The 23,703-nt window shown below is 33.2% G+C and overlaps 1 protein-coding gene and 1 non-coding gene across 5 annotated transcripts in view; both read right to left on the bottom strand.

Annotated features, from left to right (window-relative positions):
- The window catches only part of COPS2 (COP9 signalosome subunit 2), a 58,803-nt gene that overhangs the window by 16,764 nt on the left and 18,336 nt on the right, over nt 1–23,703 (bottom strand). For all 4 annotated transcript variants that reach the window (XM_004281298.3, XM_049706070.1, XM_049706071.1 and 1 more), the window contains exons 7-14: nt 22,654–22,828; nt 21,134–21,312; nt 20,973–21,025; nt 17,996–18,093; nt 16,721–16,803; nt 16,145–16,203; nt 9,776–15,522; nt 9,146–9,195 (exon numbers count right to left, since the gene is read on the bottom strand). In XM_004281298.3, the coding sequence (XP_004281346.1) occupies nt 15,378–15,522; nt 16,145–16,203; nt 16,721–16,803; nt 17,996–18,093; nt 20,973–21,025; nt 21,134–21,312; nt 22,654–22,828 (792 nt within the window). In that variant the 3' untranslated portion in view covers nt 9,146–9,195; nt 9,776–15,377. The remainder of the gene's footprint in view (nt 1–9,145; nt 9,196–9,775; nt 15,523–16,144; nt 16,204–16,720; nt 16,804–17,995; nt 18,094–20,972; nt 21,026–21,133; nt 21,313–22,653; nt 22,829–23,703) is intronic.
- Nucleotides 4,165–4,237, bottom strand: TRNAW-CCA (transfer RNA tryptophan (anticodon CCA)). The gene has a single exon. It is a non-coding gene; the product is annotated as a tRNA-Trp (tRNA).

The following is a 23,703-nucleotide window of genomic DNA, read 5'->3' as shown; positions in this document are numbered from 1 at the left end:
AGAAGCACATGAAAAGCTGCTCGACATCACTAATTATTAGAGAAATGCAAATCAAAACTACAATGAGGTTTCAACCCACACCAGTTAGAATGGGCTTCATCAGAAAATGTACAAACATCAAATGCTGGAGAGGGTGTGGAGATAAGGTAACCCTCCTGCACTGTGGGTGGGAATGTAAATTGATACAGCCACTATGCAGAACAGTATGGAGGTTCCTTAAAAAACTAAAAATAGAATTACCATATGACCCAGCATTCCCACTCCTGGGCATATACCCACAGAAAAACATGGTCCAGAAGGATACATGCACCCCAATGTTCATTGCAGTGTTGTTTACAATAGCCAAGACATGGAAGCAATCTAAATGTTCATCGACAGACAAATGGATAAAGAAGATGTGGTATATATACACAGTGGAATATTACTCAGGCACAAAAAGGAACAAAATTGGGTCATTTGTAGAGACGTGGATGTATCTAGAGACTGTCATACAGAGTGAAATAAGTCAGAAGGAGAAAAACAAGTATCATATATTAACATATATGTTATGTTAACCTATATAACATATAGGTTATAACCTATATGTTATAACCTAGAAAAATGGTACAGATGAACCGGTTTGCAGGGCAGAAATTGAGACACAGATGTAGAGAACAAATGTATGGACACCAAGGGGGGAAAGTGGCAGGTGGGGCGGTGGTGGTGGTGTGATGAATTGGGAGATTGGGATTGACATATATACACTAATATGTATAAAATGGATAACTAATAAGAACCTGCTGTATAAAAAAAATAAATAAAATATTCAAAATTTGAAAAAAAATTGGCAAAAACCCCAAAAAGCATAAAACAAAAAAACCCATAAAACAAGTAACAGCAAACTTAGATTTCTATTCCCAGTGTAAATATCCTCCAAAATGAAGGTGAAATAAAGACTTTTTCAGATAAACAAAAACCAGGAGAATTCTTCACCAACTGATCTATACTAAAGAATATGCCAAAGGGTGCTTCTAAGGTTAAAGGAAAAATTATCTCAGATGGAAGGTTAGAGACGCAAGAAGGAATAAAGAGCAAGACTATTTGTAAATATGTGGGTAAATCAAAATAAATACTGACTATATAAAATGACAACTTTAATGTCCTAAGGGGCCATATATGTACACACATATATGTATATAGGAGAAGGAGGGATTGACTATTAAAATATTGGGTTGGCCAAAAAGTTTGTTTGGGTTTTTCATAACATCTTACAGAAAAACCCAAACAAATTTTTGGCCAACCCAATATATGACAATAACAAATAAGTAATGGGGACGGTGAATATAAAGTCCATTGTAATGTCTGAAAATATAATTTGATAAACTAAGAATCTATGTTGTAATCTCTAGAGTAATCACTAAAAGAAAGGTAAAAATGCATACAACTTTTAAGTTAATAAAAGGAAGAAAAACATACTAATGAGAAATAATAAGCTCAAAAGTAGGCAAGACAGAAAAAGGAATATAGATCAAGTGGGACAAAAAGAAAAGTATACAGTAAAATGGTAGACTTCAACTCAAATATATCAATAATTACATTAAATATAAATGGATTAAATGCTCCAATTAAATAAAACTGTCAGATTGATTTTAAAAAAACTCAAAAAACCAAACCTGTTATATGCTGTTTAGAAGACACATCTAAACCATAAAAAGGTGAAAGTTTGACATTAAAAAAATAGAAAAAAAAAAAAAAATAGAAAAAACATATACTTGGCAAATACTAATATAAGAAGGTATGTGTATACACTTTAAGATAAAAAGTATTACTATGGACAAAGAAGGATACATCATAATTATAAAAGATTTAATTTACCAGGAAAATAAACATTCTAAGTTTGTGTATATCTAAAAGCATGGCCTTAAAATAAAAAAGCAAAAAAAGAAACAAAAAAATAAATAGTTTACAACAGAGTAAGCAGAATTAATGGATTAGACCAACAAGAATTTTAAATGAGCATTATAAATATCCTAATATTTCATGTCAAATATCCTAAATCTGGAAGAAGCAGTTAAAAACTAGAGATAATGGATATAAAAACATTCAGTGAGTGGGCTGCATAATAGTATGGATATACCCACAGAACAAATTAGTAAGCTGGAATATTAGGTCAAAAAGGCAGATAGGGACTCCCCTGGTGGCGCAGTAGTTAAGAATTTGTCTGCCAATGCAGGGGACACAGGTTTGAGCCCTGGTCCGGGAAGATCCCACATGCTGCAGAGCAACTAAGCCCGTGTGCCTCAATTACTGAGCGTGCACTCGAGAGCCCGTAAGCTACAACTACTGAGCCCACGTGCCACAACGAATGAAGCCTGCGAGCCTAGAGACTATACTCTGCAACAAGAGAAGCCACCGCAATGAGAAGCCTGCGCACTGCAACAAAAATGAAGAGTAGTCCCCACCCGCTGCAACTAGAGAAAGCCCACATGCAGCAATGAAGACCCAACGCAGCCAAAAATAAATAAATAAATAAATTAAAAGATCCTTTTTGAATACACGCAGCAAGAAATGAATAAGGACTGTTTCTTGTTTTCTCAATAAGCAATGGGTCAAATATATTCACAACATTCTGAAACGAACACTCTAAAGGATTCCAACATGATGGCTGGGGTGAAAGAAACAGGCCAGAAGGAAGTGGTGGAAAATTTGGAGGTATTTTATTTTGTTGATGAGAAGACATAAAACACATGGATATTGACATAAGTTCTAGGAGCTGATAAATGTTCTATCATATTAAGATGTTAATATTAGAGGAAGTTGGGTGAGGAATATCTATATATCTATATATCTATATATATATGAACTCCCTGTACTATCCTTGCAACAATTCTATAAATGTGAAATTATTTCAAAACAGAACTGTTGAAGAAAAAAAATACCAAGATAATTAGATGACGGAAATAAGCCCTACAATAACTATAATGATTCTGAATTTGTGAAATAAATACCAAAAGAGACCCTCTCATTGAATTTTAAAATATTAAAATCCAGCAATATGTTGTCCACAAAATGCATGTGCCCAAAAAAAAAAAAAAAAGAATATGAAAAGGTTGAAGAGAAAAGAAAGAGAGAAAGTAGAAAGCATACCAGGCAAATATAAGCAACAACAGCAAAAGCTAAAGGAGCAATTTTAATATGAGACAAAACAGATCATAAGGAAAAAAAATCATAAGGGACAAAGAGAAACATGTTTACTGGCAAAAGCAACAAGATATAACAATCTTGAACATATATGCTGCTAACAATTATGCCATAAAATACATAAAGCAACAAATGACAGAATTACAGGAAGAATAAATAAATCAACAGTTATAGTTGAAGATTTTAATAAATTCCTCTATGAAATTGATACATCAGCAAAAGAAAAAAAAACCTGAACAAAAAACGAGAAGATTTGAACAAGTAACATCTTGACCAAATAGTTTGGAGAATGTTACAGAATATATATTTTAAAGCATAAATGGAACAATTACAAAAATTGTCTATGCCAAGCTACAAAGCAAATTTCAGTATGTTCCTGAGAATTGATACCATACAGACTATATTCTCTAAACAGCATGTATTAAAATGAAAAATAAATAACAAATCAAAAATCATGTATTAAAATGAAAATATTTCATATGTTTGGAAACTAAAAACAAACCCCACACTGCTGAAAATTCTTGGCTTAAAAAGCAAATTAATGTCAACTAAAACTTTACATGTTAAATCGAGAGTTTTGAGCAAATTATAACAAAGTTGGAAAGTGATTCATCTCAAGCTAGAAAAAAGTAACAAAATATATATTCAAAGAAATGAAAATAAAGGAAATAATACAGATTGGGGCAGAAATCAATGACAGATCAACAAAATAATAAAGATGAACCAAAAGCTGGGACTCTGGAAAGACTAAAAAGATAAACAAACTACAGAACAAAAAGTGGGGAATGAGTATAAATATATGCTTATAATATATATTTAATATGCTTATATATAAGGATAAATATCCTAAAAAATTTGAAGACCTAGACAAGATATATTTCTTTCTTTCTTTTTTATTTTTAAAATTTATTATTTATTTTGGCTGCTCCAGGTCTTAGTTGCAGCATACAGACTTCTTAGTTGCAGCATGCATGCGGGATCTAGATCCCTGACCAGGGATTGAACCTGGGCCCCCTGCATTGGGAGCATGGAGTCCTACCCACTGGACCACCAGGGAAGTCCCATATTTCTGAAAACAAATATAATGTCAAAATAGCAAAAGATGAAGCAGAACAGTTGTACAGATGGATAATCATATATGAAAGGATGAAGATTAAAGGAATTGAAATAATAATTTAAAATCTTACTGTTTCTAAAAAGTCTGTCCAAACAGCATTACAACTGAGCTTTTCCAAAGAACAGAGTATGCTCACATCATACACATTGTTCTAAAGAAATAGAAATACAGTGAAAGGTGCCTATTCATTTTATGATATAAAATAACCTTGATTAAGGATAAGCCAAAAATAGAAAATTATAGGCCAATTTCACCTAAAAACATGATGGAAAACTGCTACATAAAATGTTGGCTGGTAAGTCCAACACTGTATGGAAAAAGAATATATAATCAGTTTGAGTTTATGCTAGAATGTAGGAATGATTTAACATTAGAAAATCTATGAGTATAATTCACTACATGAAGGGACAAAAAGAGAAAAATCACATGTTCATCTTATTAGGTCCAGAGACACTTAATAAATCTCAAAACCTACTTGTGATTTAAAAACAAAAACAAAAACACACACACACGCAACCTCTCAGGAGAAAAGAAATAGAAGGAAACTTCATTATTGAATGCTAATTCCCCTACCCCTAAACTGATCATAAACCTCATACCTAATGGAGAAACTCAAGGCACTTTTTCTTTGAGACAGGAATGCTGGCTGTTATCACTACTGTTCCATGTGTTATTGGAGACCCCGAGCAATGAAGTTAAGACAAAGAAATAAGAGGTATAGGGATGGAAGGAAATGGATAAAAGTATAATTATTTTCTTGATAATATGATTATCTACATAGAAAACACAGATAATCAACAGATCAACTATTAATAGAATAAGGTTCAGCAAGTCTGATAGATTAAAATAAATCAGTATGCAAATATCAATATCACTCTTTTGTCCCAAAAATAACCAAATAATAATGTTTTAGGAAGTAAGCGAAAATAAACTAGAAAGATATAGAAATTAATATAACAAAGAATGCTCAAGAGGTTTATAGAGAAAAACTAAAAACTCTCTAAGATGACATAAAAAGAAACAAGTTATTCTCTAAATTCAATACAATTCCAATTAAAACTACAGGACTTTAAGGGAACTTGACAAACTGATTCCAAAATTCATATAGAAAAATGAAGGTGCATGAATACTAAAATGATTTTCAAAACTGGGTGGGGAGAGTCTCCTGTTACTAAGACAATACTCAGCTCAGTAATAAAAACACAAGGTGAATAAAATACTGCTAAAGGAACAAGTAGAACAGTTAAGCAGATTAGAGAGCCCAGAAATATATCCCTTGCATATGCAGAATCTTGGTAGTTGAAAAAGGTGACATCACTAATCAGTAAAGAGTACTAATTTAGTAGATAGTACTTTGAAAATTAGCTCATTACACAGAAAAAATAAAGCTTGATTCCTACGTCAAATCATACACAAAAACTCCAAATAAAGGACTGAATATAAAGGGGTTAAATATAAAAGAATGTTTTCGTGGTATAAGAAAGGACTTCTTAAACAAGATCCAGAAAAGTATGGGCAATAGGGAGGAAAAAAAGGATAGATTTAACATCAAAATGAAAGATTTCTGTTCAATGAAGGAAGCCAGAGACAATACTTCAGAGAATACTTGCAAATCTAAAAGAAGACAGATAAGGAGTTACTATGTAGAATATACAATGACTCCCACAAATCAGTTAAAAAATTAGGAAGCCAGTAACAGAAGGTGAAGAGTAGTCCATAAAAAAACAAAAAACAAAGTGAAACAAAGAAACAGAAAAACAAGAGTAGTCCATAGAAAGGGAAACCTGAATGGCTAATAAGTGTATGAAGAGATGTTCAAGATTAGTAATTACAAAATTGTAAGTTAAAATTAACAGTAAATATCACTTTAGAAAGTCAGATATTATTAAGGGCTGTCAAGGATAGGAGAAAACCAAAATCCTCATGCACTACTGGTTGGAGCATAAATGGTGGAGTCATTTTGATGAGTAATCTGGTAGTATTTAGTAAAATTAAGTATTATGCCCCAGGACCCAACCAGTATTTCCAGTTACATACCCCAGAGTAATTTTTGCACAAGTCCATAAGGAGATAGGTACAAAATATTTATCACAGAAGTATTTACTGTAGTAAGGATATGGAAAGAACACAGATATCTATCACTAGAGAAATGAAAAGGTAAATTGTGCCATATGTACAAGATGGGAGAGATAAAACAGGAGTAGTGAACTAGATTTAAAAGTAACAAATAAGGGACTTCCCTGGTGGTAGAGTGGTTAGGAATCTGCCTGCCAATGCAGGGGACAAGGGTTCGAGCCCTGGTATGGGAAGATCCCACATGCCACAGAGCAACTAAGCCCGTGCACCACAACTACTGAGCCTGTGCTCTAGAGCCTGTGAGCCACAACTACTGAAGCCCATGAGCCACAACTACTGAAGCCCACGAGCCACAACTACTGAAGTCCATGTGCCTAGAGCCCATGCTCTGCAACAAGAGAAGCCACCGCAATGAGAAGCCCGTGCACTGCAATTAAGAGTAGCCCCGACTTGCCACAACTAGAGAAAGCCTGCATGCAGCAACAAAGACCCCAACGCAGCCAAAAATAAATCTATTAAAAAAAGTTTAAAAAATAACAAATAACAAATTTATACCATTTATGGAAACTAAAAATTGACATATGCATATTATTTTAAGATATACACATACCTAAATAAACACATGGAAAGTAAACTGAAAAAACATATGCCAAGATTATGATTTTCTCAATTCTGAATACTTGAGGTTAAAAAGAATCACTCAACTAAGGAAATTGGATATCAGAGAAGTTAAGTGACAAGGTCTCAATTCATGGCCAGCTGAAGAATGCAGGTCTCCACCCCTCAGATCTTTCTACTTTACCACACTCCTGTCCCCTGGGAAGCTGCAAAATGCATCTTTAAGATGGAAACCTGCCTGAGAGTTCACATATTTTGTCCTCAGAAGCACAATCTCCCTTGTTAATTGTTTCCTGATTTTTGATGGCAGAAAATGACTACTATAATCCTGAGATATAATGACCTGTAAATTTAGTTATTCTAATTGCTTCAAGGGTATTCAAGTATGTAAGCAAATGTATACTTTCAGATAAAACACAATAATTTTAGGGTAAGACATACTGTTCCACTGTCAGTTTGAGGTTACTCAAAATACCAAAGCTTAATTGTTATAGCATTATTTATGTCTGAACTAGTTCCTTGAAGATAAATCCAACATTTCAAGAATTCATGATTTTGGTGACATTAACATTCAGCTATCTTGATATCCCCAGATATAATGAAAGTCGATAAGCTGAAAGGGCTTTGTTTACATATATAACGAATCCATTCTTACGGATATAAAAATGTTAGGTAAAGCCATGGATTTCATACAATTTCATAGTTAATAGGCATCAAAGAAAAATTTTAAATTAAATGCTTATAAATATACAGTGTCGGAAAGGGGGAAAAACAGGTTTTAAAATATTCTACAGGAAGAGACACTTTAGAAGGCTGTTTGTTATTAACATCTGGAGTTATGGTTTGCTGTATTTCAAATTTTCCCAAGTTATGCTGCTTACCATTCAGAAGATATAAAAAAGATGGACTATTGTTTTTTTAATCTTCAATTTATAAGGAGAAACTAAGGACAGCAACTATTTAAAGAAGTTTCTCACAGTCCAACTGAAGAGCTGGAACACCCTTATCACTCCACTGAAGATGCTCATTAGCATCCCCAAAGACTTGTATTTTGCTAAATCCGAGGCCCCTTCTCTGCACTCATCCTATTTAACCTCTCAGCAGCATTCACAGTTGACCACTCTGTTCTGAAATTTCTAGTTTCTGTTATACTACTCTATTTCCAAGCTCCTAGTTCACTTTTGTTTCTTTTGCTGGCTGGCTCTGCCTCTTGACAAAACTGTGCTTCCAATCTTCCCATTTCATTTAATGATACCATTATCTACCAGTTGCTCAGTAAGAAACCTGGGAGCCATTCTTGTTGTCTCTTTCCTTTACAACCCTCAATTCCAATTCATAAGCAAATCCCATCGCCTATCCCGATTCTGTGCTCTTTCCAAATCCTAGTCGCTTTTAAAAGCCTCTATTCTATGTCCCAGACTTCTGCAATGGGCTCCTCCTGGTCTCCTGGTCGCATTACTGCCCCAAATAATCATTTCTCCACACAATAGCCAGAGTCATCTTTTAAAATGATATATCAGAATTTAAATTTCCAATGGCTTCCCATTGTATTTAGAATAAAATCTCAACTCATTATCAAATTATAAGACTACCCATAATCTGGTCCCTGACTGGCTCTCTCATCTTGTTTAATATCACACTCTACCTTGCTTGAATTTAATATACCTGTCCCATCTCAGGTGGACTTAACCTCTCTGCCTGGACTTCTCTTCCTGTAGATCTGCATGGCCAACTCCATTCCTCATTTCTGTGTGAAACCAACTTTCATATCCTCAGAGATGCCTGCCCCATCTTTACAGATTGAATTTTTCTCTATCTGAAATTATCTATTTATCTGCTTCTCCCTATAGAACTAAGCTCTTTGAGCACAGGGATGACTTGTTCCTTACAATATCCTTCAAACTTAGGATATAGCACACAGTCCCTAGCACATAGTAGGCACACAATATATATCTGTTAAATAAACAGATGAGGAGGTTATAAAAAGGGCATGTTCCTTTAGTATTCTAAGCACTTTTAGATTTCTTTCCTGTCTCTTTGTGGTGAAGACAACGATTATGAGAAAGGTGAAAGATCAAGTTTTAAATATCAACTCTACCCTACTCAATAAAGTACATCAGTTTGTGGTCTATATTCTTTCACAATACAACTCACTTTTAAAAGGTCCAAGATAGGTAACCCTTCTTCGGTTGAAGGCCATTAACCTACGGAAGATCAATCATAACAACAAAACTTAAAATAGGTTTCTAGAAAGAAAACTATAAATTTCCATTCATTACTCTAAAATTGAGTTGGGACTGTAAAACTATTAAGTACAACAAATAAAAACACAACTCAAAATATTAGATGTATATTACTTATGTAGTTCCTTGCTGGGATAATACTATCAACACATGACCTTCCACTGCTGTTTGAAATGCTGCTGAAGTAGGCAGTAAACTGCCTCACTCTTTTTCTCCAACTCCCGCAACTTGGAAGGCCAAAGGATTTGCAATATGCAGTGGCATTGGTTTTATACATTTACATTGGAACCTTGACCATAGGGGCTATTAATCTGTAAGTTTTTTTGACTTTCAAAAGCTGACTGATTGCATTATTATATTTCGAGGTCAGAGTTGGCCCATTCTACTAGGCTGAAGGTTACACCTGAGAACAATATTATTTTTATATACAAAAAAATTCACAAGTGGTTTCTTAGACGTTGCAGCCCTTGAAGTATTCTTTTTAGAGCACCATAATAGGGATTTGGGAGAGTACATTTCTTCCTCCTCTTGACTTAATTACCTGCTTAGAAATGTTTAATTTTATACTGAAGGCTTAATTCCTGAGACATTTGCTTGCAACATGAATTGTTCCATAACAGACCATTAAACAGGGTTCAGGAGAGGCCAACTCCTCCGTGAATGCTGCAAAGCAGAACAAGGTAATCTTAAAAGTGGAAAATATTTAAACCCTGATTTCCAAACCAAATGAGTAAGACTTTCAGTACTGTTTTCTGAGAAACATACTTAAAATATTCAAAAGCTATTTTATTAAAGTATACATTGAATTATTTGATCAAATATATAAAGTGTACTATTTAAAGCCATTGTGCTGGTCTTGTGCTAATTGAGATTAATATTTACACAGTAAATGTTTAAGAGGTAGATTATGTAATTTTTATTACTGATAAAGAATGTGTACTTCCAGTCAAAAGCCGTTGAGTACCTAAGTCTTAAAGCATCTTGTGACTCACCCTGCACATATCACTTGATTCTCAAGTATTAATTTGTGGGACTTCCAATTTCAGGTAGACATCCCCTGCCACGCTTCCTACCACCTAGTTAGTGAGCTCAAGGAATTTATGTCATTTTTAACACTAGCTTAAGAAAAAGAAAATTGAGAAAACTCATAATGTAAACTATGTAACGAATTGCAAAATCAAACAACTTTGCATTTTTCATAACATCATTCCATTTCTTTGTTGACGTACAGTTGAAAATTTATTTTAATTAACCTCAGTGTTATTTAAAATAGATGCATAAAAACTTAGTATTTTACTAAATAGTAGGAGATAGGCAAACATTTTAACAAAAATTAGGTATTCAACACAGCATTAATATGTTACTAATACAGTAAGCATGCAAACTTTTGACAAATTTATGGGATGATTAAAACTTCTAGATTACTTTAACTCCATAAACTCATAGGATAAATATTGTCCAAAAACCCAACTTTTATCCACTGATTTAAAAATGCCCTATTTCAGACTTAAAAAACAAACACAAAAAACCAACCTAATACCTCTGGATTATATCTGGACACTGTCTTCCACACAAAACCTAAGTCAAACATAGAAGTTACTGGTACACTGGCAATTCTTTCAATGACATATACCTGAGTAGGAAACAAATGATATTAATGGAAACTGGAAAAAAAAATTACTGTGATGGACTGGGGAGTAAATTTTGTACTCCCACAAGTATGTATACACACACACACACACGCACACACGTGCCTACAAAAAATAGTACTTGCCAGCCATTAGTGTGGTTATTCTAACCGAGTTTACAATGTAAAATCCTGGCCAAGGAGAAACAAAGTTGGCCCCAAACAGTAAGATAAGTATTTAAGAAACAATTTTTTTCTTGCCTATCACAGGGTTTTAAGGTAGAGTTGGCATCTACCTTTGATGTCATAAGACTGGTTTTTAATTATTCCAGCAGGTTTAAAAATAACACATGACACTAAAGAAGTAAAAATTTAGAGAACCACACATTGGCTTCTTCTGGGACATTACCTAAGTTAAACAAATATTTTCAAGATTCAAAAGCAAACTGAGTGATACTAAATTTTAACTTTTTGAGGAATATTTAGAATTACTGACACAGTTGTTTTGTGGTGCCTACTATCAATAAACATAAATTATCCTAACAGCATTACTATTTTAACTTGCCTTGAAATTCCTAAAGTTAAACCTTTTCAAATCTCATCTAGTGATTCCAAGTGAAGTACACACAATTTTTCAACCACTGCTTAACCCATGCCATTAAGGGCACACACTAGCTAGAAGATACGTAGTAAAATTTAATAATCTTGAGTTAAACAGAGCCTGATATACTTACATTTAGAAAGTTAAGACTCTCTGGTATGCCTACATTAAGAAAGTTCTTATAAATTATTCCTATTTATAATTATATCAAAACAAATACAGGATACTGCCTGGGGAGGAGGAGGGGGAGGGGGGAAGAAAACCTAATACAAAGACAACAAAAACAAGTAAAACTCCAAAAAAAAAAGGAAGGGAAACTCCTTGGGCTTCAAGCTCTGGGACCTGACAGCCAGGCTCTTGTTCTAAGTCCCTGGATAGTATTAACACTTTGAAACAAAATAGTTAAAAGTCAATTCCTTAAAATGTTCTATGTCGATTATATCTCAAAACAAAAACAAAACAAAAAAACCCCAAAAGCCAATTCCTTCTTTATTTTTTGTTACATATGTCAGTTCAAAATGATGTTTATCTCCTTCGAAATGTTATAAATCCTATATAAAAGATGAATAAATCCCATATAAAGAATGAAACTGCTAGCTTTACTAGAGATTTGCATGCTCAAGTTTTGCTTTAATGACCTAAATGAAATGAAAACTTGTCAGTTTTATTTAAAGCAGTACTAAAATACTATTATTTTTAAAAAGCAGGCTTGGTAAATAAATGTTTAGAGTATCTCTGAGTCCCTTAAATAATGTAAGAGGGAAACACTAGGCAAATACCTTTTTATCCTTGAGTAAACTGGTGTTCTATACCAGCATAATCTGCTTCATATGCTAACTGGACACCTTCACTCCCAAGCACAACCGAAAAGAAAAGTGTACTTACCTGAGTTTACTGAAGAATTATAAAGACTACTGATTAAAAAAGAAAATCCCTTTAAAAATTTTTACTATCATGGATATATTAAATATAAAGAGCAGCTGTTTCTCAGTCAGAGACAAACTGGTATCTAATTATAAGGTAATAAAAAAGTGTGGGCTGCACTGCCCACAGTGTAGCCCATTTAAAACAGGCTTCACTAAAACTATACCCTCATGTGAAATCAGATCCTTAGTAGTCTTGAAGGCTACACTACCAACCTTTAGTTAGAAGGGACTCCTGTAACGAAAGCAATTCTTAGTACACACATACACATCTCATCTCAACTTAAAGAACAAAAAAAGTTATGTTACGTAAGATGTGGAGAAAAATATTTACTCAACAGCTTAAAAATTAGTGTAAGAGCTAGAATGAGTAATGGAAATCCAGTTCTTGCAACAGATAGTATCTATTTGTGGCAGCCAAAGATTACTGTGAAGTGAGTTTATCCAGGTTTAGGGTAAAAAGAAATATGGTGTAAACTACTTGTTACTACAGTTCTCACAAAAGAGGGCAAGATTTAACGAGCAATTTAAATGCCAAGAATTTGCCAATCATTTTTTAACTTTTCTTAAATTTAGTTATATTTTGGTAAGCAATCTCTAGGAGTTCACCTCTAAAAGGTTTGATGCAAAAAACACAGAAAATGTTCAAAGGGGGAAAAAAAAACCCTAATATTTTTAAGTTCACCAGGCTGTTAGGATTTATCAAAAATCTGTGTTCAAGAACAAATGTGGCAAATGACTTTAAAAATAGAACAAACCCATATCTAGGGACTATTAAACAAAGCCCATGCGATACATACAATTACAACAAATTGAAGATTATGGTATAAGTTTGGATGTTGTTAGACACTAAGCCTAGCTTCTCAAAAAATAACAAGTGCATGCTTTCCCTAGAAACTGGAAGGTGCACTACTGCACACAGCAAAGATACCACAGGAGAACTGGGCATGTTGAGTTGGAGAGTAAGAGTTAAATCACGTCATTCAAATCCCTTGAATTCTAATTCCATCAATTCGAATATAAGCAAAACCTTTTTCCAGTTATATCACATGCATACATAGTTGAATATAGGCACAGAAACTTGTCATTTTTATTTGGGTAACAAGAGTCTCTAAATTATGTTGAAAAATAAATCCTAATTATTACTACTCCTGTAAAAAAAATTTAGCACATTTTTCACAAATGATTTATGCAGAAGAGAAAAAAATACACATAATTTTATAATATCTTAAACTTTTTTATTCCCTACCAGAGACATTAATTTTGTCTTTCATTTTCTTTCAGTTTTCTACATTTTCAAGTTGCACCTGTATTTAATACTGCTTTAATCTGCTAAAGACATTAACTGATTGCTCTCCTATATCTAAGGATTATATAGTTTTAGTATAAATATATATCACATATTTTCGTAAAATTTTGACAAAACCAAATAAGCCTGCCTTGTTTTTAAGTCCATGCTCCTTCCACTGTTTATAAAATCTGATTTAATGATCAAAAATTCTTGGTTGTCATTCTTCAGTTACAACAGCCTTCCTTCTGAACTATCACTCACTTCTTTTTACAAAATAACAAGCAATAGAAAAACCAAACAAATTATCTTAATCTTAGTTCTTCCTTTCGACTCTATAAAATAATGTGAACTTTGTTTTCTTAAATGAAACGAATACATCCAAAACTCAATACATTCAAATGAGCTGCGTCTCCTTTAAGGTAGTCACCTTGGAAGGCCACAGTTCATTCTCCTAACTATGCTACCACTGCTCAAAATACCTTTAAAACTCTTTTGCGATCGCCTTCAAAGACAGTTGCATACTTCCTACTATTACCTCATAGATTGATTTAATTTTTGGAAACAGTCAAAAGACATTTGGTGCCCAAAAATGGTAACTATAAAACAATCAAGTTGGGTAATACTTTTTTTTTTTTTTTTAACAATATGCAATCATAAAGTTAATAGTGTGTGTGACTTAAATTAGCTCTGAATGCAATTGTAAAAGAGCAAAACCCAAAAGGTTTTGAGCAACGGTAGATTGCTGGAATTAGGAAACAATTTTCCAGCATGATCACGATGCAGGGTAACATTCATTTAGCTGTCTATATTCTGGCGTATTTGTTTAAAGTGAACATTCTGAGAGTTAGAATCGTTTAAAAAGGAGTATCATTCTTAAAAAAAAAAAAGGATTTTATTCCTTTAAAGTATCACTTTCAAAGTTAAGTACTATGCAAATGTTTTGTTAGAAACTAATTCTCTTTAAAAACTTGAAAGCAAATAACTGACTTATTTGCTCCCAGGCTTTTTAACATTAACTGAAGAAAAATAATTTGACATTTCTAAGGTACTAAAAAACAAAACAAAACCCCACATGTAATAAAAACGCATCAAGAACCAAACTACAATTTCTGAGCTGCACTGTTTATTTTGCTGCTTGAAACCTAAGTGACAGTATGCCACTATAATTATGGGGTTTCATCTAAACCTTTACTACACTGCAGGTACAGAAATATACGGACACATTTTTGGAGAACTGACATTTTGCAAAATGCAGCAAACATTTTAATTTATACATGAGAAAAGGAAGTGTTCAAAAGGGTATGCATTTCAAGTTATTGCAGGTTATTTGTGAGAGAATTTCTGCAGGTAAAACATGTTTAAATTTAACCAACAGTAGCGTGTCAGTGTATTTAAAATCATGACAAAAATCTTCTCTCTGGTCATGTTGCCCATGACAAATTACTATGATGTTGTATGTTTTAGGGCAAGATGTCAATACAGCATAAATCCCACGGCATTTTGGTTTTCTTCTGGAGATTAAAGCTGTTTTTCTTGGGATAAATGCAGCAGCAAAACACAAACCAGTTGATCAAAAAAAGCACTTCTGCCATAACTCCAATAATTTTCGGGACACATCAACCGACAGTAGTTTTGCCATTCCCAGTTCTTTTAAGGGTTACATCTCTGCACTTAAGTATGTCTGTAAAAGCTTGTTCTCTGTTAAGCCAGTTTACTGACTACAGCCTGGTTGAGAGAATTTAGTTGGTTGGTCCATTTATCTAGTGCAGTATATCGGGCACCACCCCTCTTCTGATGATCCAATTCAAGGAGTTGGTTGACTTGATCAATTCGGCCATGAATAGTGCTGGAAATAAATAAATAAAAGAAGACATGTCTACAAACCATTTTCACTAAACATATCTTCTGGACTTCATACAATAGTCACAATATCAATAAATGCAAAAGAAAAAAGCTGCTGCCTACAGTGAATGGTTGAGTTCAGCATTAATTTAACATTCACTACCTTATTCAAACTTCAGACAGAAACCAGATGTCAGCTACCTTTCACCAATTTCATTGAAAGAACCAACAGGCATATACTTACCCAATTAATCAAGAGCAAATGTAATATGTGAAGCTTTAAATAACATACTGCATTTAAGAAAGATACAATTTCCAAACTATTATATATCATACCTTAAACTTTAAAAACAAAATAATACTATCCATTAAATAATTCTCTAGCTGTATATGGGTCATATACTGAAAGAGAAACCTTTTGAAAAGTCTTTTAGAACTTTTTCAAAGATCATGTGCTTAACATGATCATTCATTTATAAAAAGCCATCACACACATATATCTCTTTTAATAGAAAACCACAGCCAGAGAGTTTTATGAAAAATCAAGAATTCAACTGTTACCATTGCCATCATTATTCAAACTTATGTCCTACACATTTTGTGGTACAAAATAGTCAAGTACTTACTTATCCAATATGCACTGCACCAGCAAGCTCTCCACATCAGCTACATCTATGTTTAACTCCTAAGACAAGAGACTCATTATAATTCTACCAATTAACTTTTTGAAAGACTTTATGATTTTATATAATTATCTTAAATATTTTAAATTCATTTCTACCACTTAAAAAAGAAAATTTAAAGCAAATTTCATTATCTGTTCAAAATACTTCCGAGAACACAGGTCTGATAAAATCCAACTTGTTAACTTTAAAAGTATACCCCTGCTATAATTTTATTGTGGTTGGGCTTAGCCATACATTCATTATATATTTTAGCCACTTTCTCTCCTACAATTTTCTCTGAGGCTGAAGGAATCTTTAAAATGAAATATAATGATTCCTTATTTCTCTTTTCTTTTAACTCAATTTATGCCAGGAAAACAGAAAAATTCACACTAAAAGGAAAAACCTTAAGTTATGCTGTATTTTAAAAATGTAGTATTACAAAATGTTAACAAGAATCACTCTTTTAAATAGAAGATAGGTATACTGCATTTATAACTACAAATTATAAATATTAAAATCAATGAATAAAAGTACCTTAGAAATAAAAGGAATATGTATTCTTGTGTAAGGCTTAATTAATTTTATAAGCACTTGTGTTCTGATGTTTCGCAAAAGCTCTGAAAGAAAAAAGTTAAAATAACACATTTGTATTTACTAGTTTGTATAGCTTTATGAATCACTATGTACTTCTAAATTATATTAATTAACTATATCATTTATCTTCTCAAAATACATCTTTCTTCCTAACAAGAACATAAGGTATTTGTATCTAAAAACATCTGGGTTCAACAGATGCATAGTATGATTAAAGGTTGTCTTTCACATAATTTTTTCTTGTTCCCACCTCCCTGATTTTGCTCACGTTGTGATACTACTTAAAATACCCTCTTGCCTTCTCAATAATACTTCACTGCTCATCATTTCCTCTACAGTTTCCTCTTTCAAGAAGCTCTAATTTGTACCCGCCAAGTTCCTTATTTTATGCTCTTTCAAAACCTAGAGTAGTACATTTTATACAATGATTTTACAATTGTCCCTAGTTCTTCATGTAAGTGTCCTTTAAAAAAAATAGATAGAAGTTCATGCACAAGACTTCTATATTTTTCTATGCCCACAAAATATAGTATCATTCTAAGTTCAAATAAGAACTTTAAAAATATCTGCTGAATGAAAGAGAAAGGCAGGTGAGGAACAAAAGAACATTACTTCTAATCTTTGGATTTTCTTAATGCATCTGGAATTCAAGTATTTGAATAAGTTGTCCCAAATGGTTATTAAAAACCCTCAAATAGCTCCATAACAGGTAGGAACACTGGAGGTATAAGCGGTTCCAGAACAAAGAGACGACTTTTATCTTTGTTAATCAGAACTTATTAAAAATCTCATACGTTTGTTGGTACAGTGTTAGCCTACCTTTTCAAAGTAAGTGCATCTCAGCACTATCAACAGCAGGCTGTTTTCAAAACTTTTGTTGTCAAAAATAAATCCTAAAAATTAACTTTGAACTTCAACATCAGTAATAAACATGCAACAATATCTAAATTAGAATAAGAAGGTAAAAGGGACAGCCACCTTAAATGAAATGGACATCATATAAGAAATTGATTACATTAATAAATGAAATTGGCTAGTGATTTCTTTAAAACAGCTTTATAATTTTAAGGAATATGCCATTCCATGACAGCATTTAGAAACATTTCTATATTTTGCAATAAACAGAAGAAAAACAGCTTAATTCCATGTAGCTCCGTTAAGAAGTACTGTTTGACAGTGACAAAGAAAGTAACAATTTCAGCAGAAAGAATATACCTTCAATGTGTTCCCTTATGAAAGGATCATCCATGATGTTGCTGTGATTCGTTTTTAGAATCTTTTCAAATTCAGTGATGTCATTATTCTGATAGGCACTAAGAGAAAAAGAAAAGCATAAATTTTGTCAAACATGAAGAGTCATATATTAAATCAGATAAACCAAAGAGCCTATTTCTCAATTTTTATATGCAAAAATCTAAATTATATTATAGTTTCTGTCATGGAAATTGGAATTAAACACACATGTATCCTTCTGAAAATAAAATGAATTTCCTTTTTAATGCTTTTGGTTTTATAAAGGAAAGATAAATTATATCTTCTGGGGTTATAATATTATATTTATACATAGCTAATTAAAATCTTCCCTAAATCTTGGTATTAAGAATTGACAACAGTTTAATAACTGGTTAATGCTTGATGCTTTTAACTTAAATTGTGCGTTTAATCCCTAAGAAACCAGGTTTCATGCATACTACTGTATGGAGGAGTTTGGATATAAGACAGTATATCCTCCCTGAAGGATATTCAGAAATGCAGCTTCCTAATTTTTATCTTCTAGAAAGGTACCAGCAACTGCCAAAACTTCTTAAAGGGAACATTTGATTCTCAATTCTCTCTAGCCTTAGAATTCCACTGAACTATACAGCAGAAACATTGGTGGCAGATAATTAGTGCCAAATGGGATACACACACAAAGTAGAGAGTGATGGACACTGCTGCAGAAGGCCAAAGGCTGATTTACATTCATGATTCTCTGAGACGTCTACTATCTACTCTCGGAGGCACTATGGGGATTTTGCTAAAGGTGCTGAGAAGGAAGAAGCCAACCTTCTGGATATGGCACCACTGTCTGCTTTATATGTAAGACATATCATCAGCCATTCTGCACGCCCTCTGCTGTGCTTCCATCTGTTGGGTCGCAATGTAACTTCATGTTAGGGACAGGTGATTCAAGTGCTTCAACAGGAATTATTTTCCTCTAGTCTGCTGGCAACTGACTAGGAAGATAAAATTAGGAAGCATTACTTTTCTTACCTACCCCAAATATATTATTGTAATATATAATACTATAGGAGGATATATTCAAATAGTGAAAACACTTGCACACACATATATTTTAACCAAAAGACATTCTTCCACTATTTAAGTGGCTTAAAAAAAAAAATCTTACACAAAATGTGGGACACCACAGGCCACTTCTTTCAAAATTTATCATTAAAATAAGTTTTAGAGTTCCAATACAGAGGCTTCACTAGAGTAAATTGTAAGACATAATAAATATACAAATATAGCCATTACTTTTTAAAGGTCTGATAAATCAGTACTTTAATCCATTTAACCAATTTAATTTGAACAAAATATTAACGTCCAGGGCAAAACTTTCCCTCAATATTTCTTTAAGAGTTTTAAAAGTTAAACTGTTGCTTAGCAATATAACTTAATAAACATTTTTTAAAAGTATTATGTAGCTAACCTCTAAACAAATAATCTCTTAATGTGGCCAAATGTAGGTAGAATAAACTATTTGAAATAAAGATGGAGAAGCCTCCTTTCATAACTAAAATCAACTTAATTCAACAAATATATATTAAGATAAACTAAAGAAGTAAACAATAAAAAAGAAACTGATTTTTTAATGTTGCAGTTTAGGTTTTTTTTTTTTGTGGTACGCGGGCCTCTCACTGTTGTGGCCTCTCCCGTTGTGGAGCACAGGCTCTGGACGCACAGGCTCAGCGGCCATGGCTCACGGGCCCAGCCGCTCCGCGGCACGTGGGATCTTCCCGGACCGGGGCACGAACCCGTGTCCCCTGCATCGGCAGGCGGACTCTCAACCACTGCGCCACCAGGGAAGCCCAGTTTAGGTTTTTTATCCCCTAACCATTTGTAGTCCCCTTAAAATAAAATCTTTCTTATTTTTTACAGCTAAAATTAAGGTTTCAAACAAACAAAAAGTCTAGTAACTTGTAAAAGTCATAGCCAAATAAAAACAAAGTAAATGAGGACATTTTACATAGAAGCTTAAACAGTATTATGAAATAAGCTATTCTCTCCAAGTATATAAAATTTATATGTAGGTGACTCATAATTTATAGTCTAACAGTACTTTTTTAAATTAAAAAAAAAGACTATTAAGACAATGCCTGGTCATCTAAATTACCTACAAGTATCTGAAAACAAACAAAAAAACCCAACCTTGCCCCATGTCCCTAACTACATTCTTCCTGTCTTGGTACTCAGCCGTACAATCTAAACAATGGACTTGAAACCTAGTAAGTTCCTCAGTTTTCTATAAAGAAAGCCCATTAAAGCCTAGGCTCCATCTATTCCTGGCCCAGAGGAAAATTTTTCTTGCTCATTGATTTCTTTTACAAAAACAGGTCTTTTCTAGGCTCTTTGCTTGGTTTCATTTTCTTTAATTTTGTTTAATATTAATTGATTATGGCAGGTTTTTTAGTCATTAGCTATAATTAGTCATATCTTTCTCCACAAAAGGCAACAATAAATCCTTAGATTTCTTACCAGTATGACACCTCTGCTGCTCCTTACATCAGAAATTTAGCTGAGGCAAATTTATTTAAAGTGATTTTTAATCTTGTCAATTAAGAAAATATACAAGTAAAGAAACTGTCTTACTGAAAATTCTTGACTAATGTAGACCAATTCATAATTTCATTTTGGATTAAGGCAGGTAGAAACTGTAACATTGTGAAATTGTTCTAAAACCTCTACAGCTTTCTACTGAAAAACAGTGTGTGCACACACTCATACAGATAATGAATACTTATAAAATCTCGTGACTAACAGAAACAGTAAAATAAATGACTTCAAAAATTTCATCAACTTTGGTATACTTCAAGCCAAAATACAAGAGAGCAAACATTGAGTATTAACTGAATTCTGAAAAGTTCTCTCCTCTCTCCTATTTATTCACTGCTTTAAGGTAATTTACCTTAACTGAAATATTAAAGCTTACCTTACTAAATTCGTCATTGCTAGAATTTCTGGATCATTTTTGTAAGGTTTGGCCTAAACAGTTAAAAAAAAGAAGAATTAATTGTGTATGTACAAAGAAAGAATACATTTATTTTCACAAGAGATAGCTGATAGAAATGAAGAATTAGAGCACAAACATACCTCCTGTGAGTCAAATGGATTTATTCCCGATTTCATTAGCATATTTGCTAAGACCAAATATTTTAAGCAAGTGGTTCGTCTTGGACTTCCCGATTCATCATAATTCTTGAAGGCTTCAAAAAAATCAGTGTGTGCCTTTTCAAATTCACCTTCTCTCAAGTGCATTTTACCACCACATTCTGTAAAGAATAAAACAGGAGAAAAGAGGACATTTTCAGTTCTGTAATAACAAGATTGAACACTTTATAAAAATCAAATGAAAACTATTTCAGTGCTTCCAGTCTTTTAATTCTATATCTTGAAGACTACTAGCTCCTGTAGTGTGTAAAGGGCACATACTTTAATTCTTAAAAGCAAGCTCTTCATTAAACATCAGCCAAACAAGCATTTGCAAATCTTTATTCTCAGTTGAAGTAGAAAGTAATTTTATCAAAACTACAATGAGCTACCACCTCACACGAATGAGAATGGCCATCCTTAAAAAGTCTACAAATAGCAAATGCTGGAGAGGGTGTGGAGGAAAGGGAAGAACCCTCCTACACTGTTGGTGGGAATGTTAAATTGGTGCAGTCACTATGGAAAACAGTATGGAGGTTCCTCAGAAAACTAAAAACAGAATTACCATATGATCCAGCATTCCCACCCCTGGGCATATATCCAGAGAAACTTATAATTCAAAAAGATACATGTATCCCTATGTTCACAGAGTTCACAGTAGCCAAGACATGGAAACAACTTAAATGTTCATCGACAGATGAATGGATAAAGAAGATGTGGTACATATACACAATGGAATACTACCTGGCCATAAAAAAGAACGAAATAATGCCATTTGCAGCAACATGGATGCAACTAGAAATTATCATACTAAGTGAAGTAAGTCAGAAAGAGAAAGACAAATCCCATATGGTATCACTCATATAAAATAAAGCCACAAATGAACATATCTACAGAACAAAAACAGACTCACAGACATAGAGAACAGACTTGTGGTTGCCAAGGGGGAGGGGGGAAGGAGGAATGGACTAGAAGTTTGGGGTTAATAGAAAACTATTACATATAGAATGGATAAATAACAAGGTCCTATTGTACAGCACAGCACACTATATTCAATATCCTGTGATAAATCATAAAGGAAAAGAATATAAAAAAGAATGTATATATATGTATAACTGAGTCACTTTGCTGTATAGCAGAAATTAACACATTGTAAATTAACTATACTTCAATAAAAAATAAATAAATCATTAAAAAAGAAAGTAATTATATATATATCATTACAATTCAACAACAGAACTTCTGATGGTGAATTTTTTATTAATAATATCTTTACTGATGTAAATTTTACAAAGACAAAGATTCATCCTAATTCCCTTCTAAGACTAGATCATTTCTTTGACTTCACTACTTTGCCTTTTATTTTCACTAAAACAAACAACCTTCAGAGTCATTCAATCATATGTAAGGACACTTTGATATCTTCCCATGACAACTGCCCACCCTTTCCAAACCAAACTTGCCTCTGATGACTCCCATGATCAGTGGATGAGGGATGGCAGACTTGATGTGAAGTGACTGTTCATAGAGTGCTTTAAGTTTTTTGTTATTTTTCTGTGCCGTGTACATTTGAATTTCCAAAGCATATATTTCTAATAACTGTGTGCCTTTTTTCAGGTCATCTTCTCCATCATCAGTCTAGGAAAGCAAATAATGAACATTTAGTCAAGACAGAATTCAGAGTCAACCTAGTGATTTTTACTTGAGTTACCCTGAGAACCTTACACTTATAATACTAATTCTGTAGGAAAATGCATTACAAATTTCAATTGGGACCTAGATTATTAAGAACATGACCTTCAATGGCCAAAAAGGAACCCATTTTCTAGTCATTTTTGTATTTTCTAGTCATTCAATAGGAAAAAAGTGGCCAGAGGTATTTTTTTATGTATAAAAGTTGCAATGTTTTGTTTATCTAGGAGATTATGAATGGTCTTCTCCAAATCTTCACAACTACTTTAGATCCACTGATTCAATCAAAAGCACTTCTCAAGTGCCTTCCTAGTGCCAGGTACTGGGACTACCTTGGGGAAATACAAATTTAAATAAGCCAATGTCCCTGATCTCAAAAAGTTCATAATCTAGAAGACCAATCTGTCAACAGATAAATTATAATATAAATGATAATAACTCTAGTTAAGTATGAACCAAGTGCCAAGAATGGAAGAGAAAGGACTAATTCTCTTGGGGGATGTCAAGGGAATAACAAAGGTGGGGAGATTTGAGTTCGACTTTGAAAGATGACCAACAGCCCACAAAACACAGGCCACGAAAAACAGAATATGGTCAACAGTCAGATAATCATAACATCAAGCACTGACATACACAAAGCCAAAATTTATTATTTATTTGGTCTTCCAACTTAAAACTTCCCTTTATTTGTTTTTCACTGAGTCACAACCAGACCAAAAAATATGATATGTAAGACAATCTGTACGTTCAGATTATTATGCATCTCTCTATGCTTTAATGTTATTTACAATCCAGATGGCATTTTCCTTATGTTCTGAAAT

Source organism: Orcinus orca, chromosome 2 (assembly GCF_937001465.1).
Source record: "Orcinus orca chromosome 2, mOrcOrc1.1, whole genome shotgun sequence".
Lineage (NCBI taxonomy): Eukaryota > Metazoa > Chordata > Mammalia > Artiodactyla > Delphinidae > Orcinus > Orcinus orca.
Note: the sequence above shows the minus strand (reverse complement) of the source record. Positions and strands in the feature narration are given on the sequence as shown.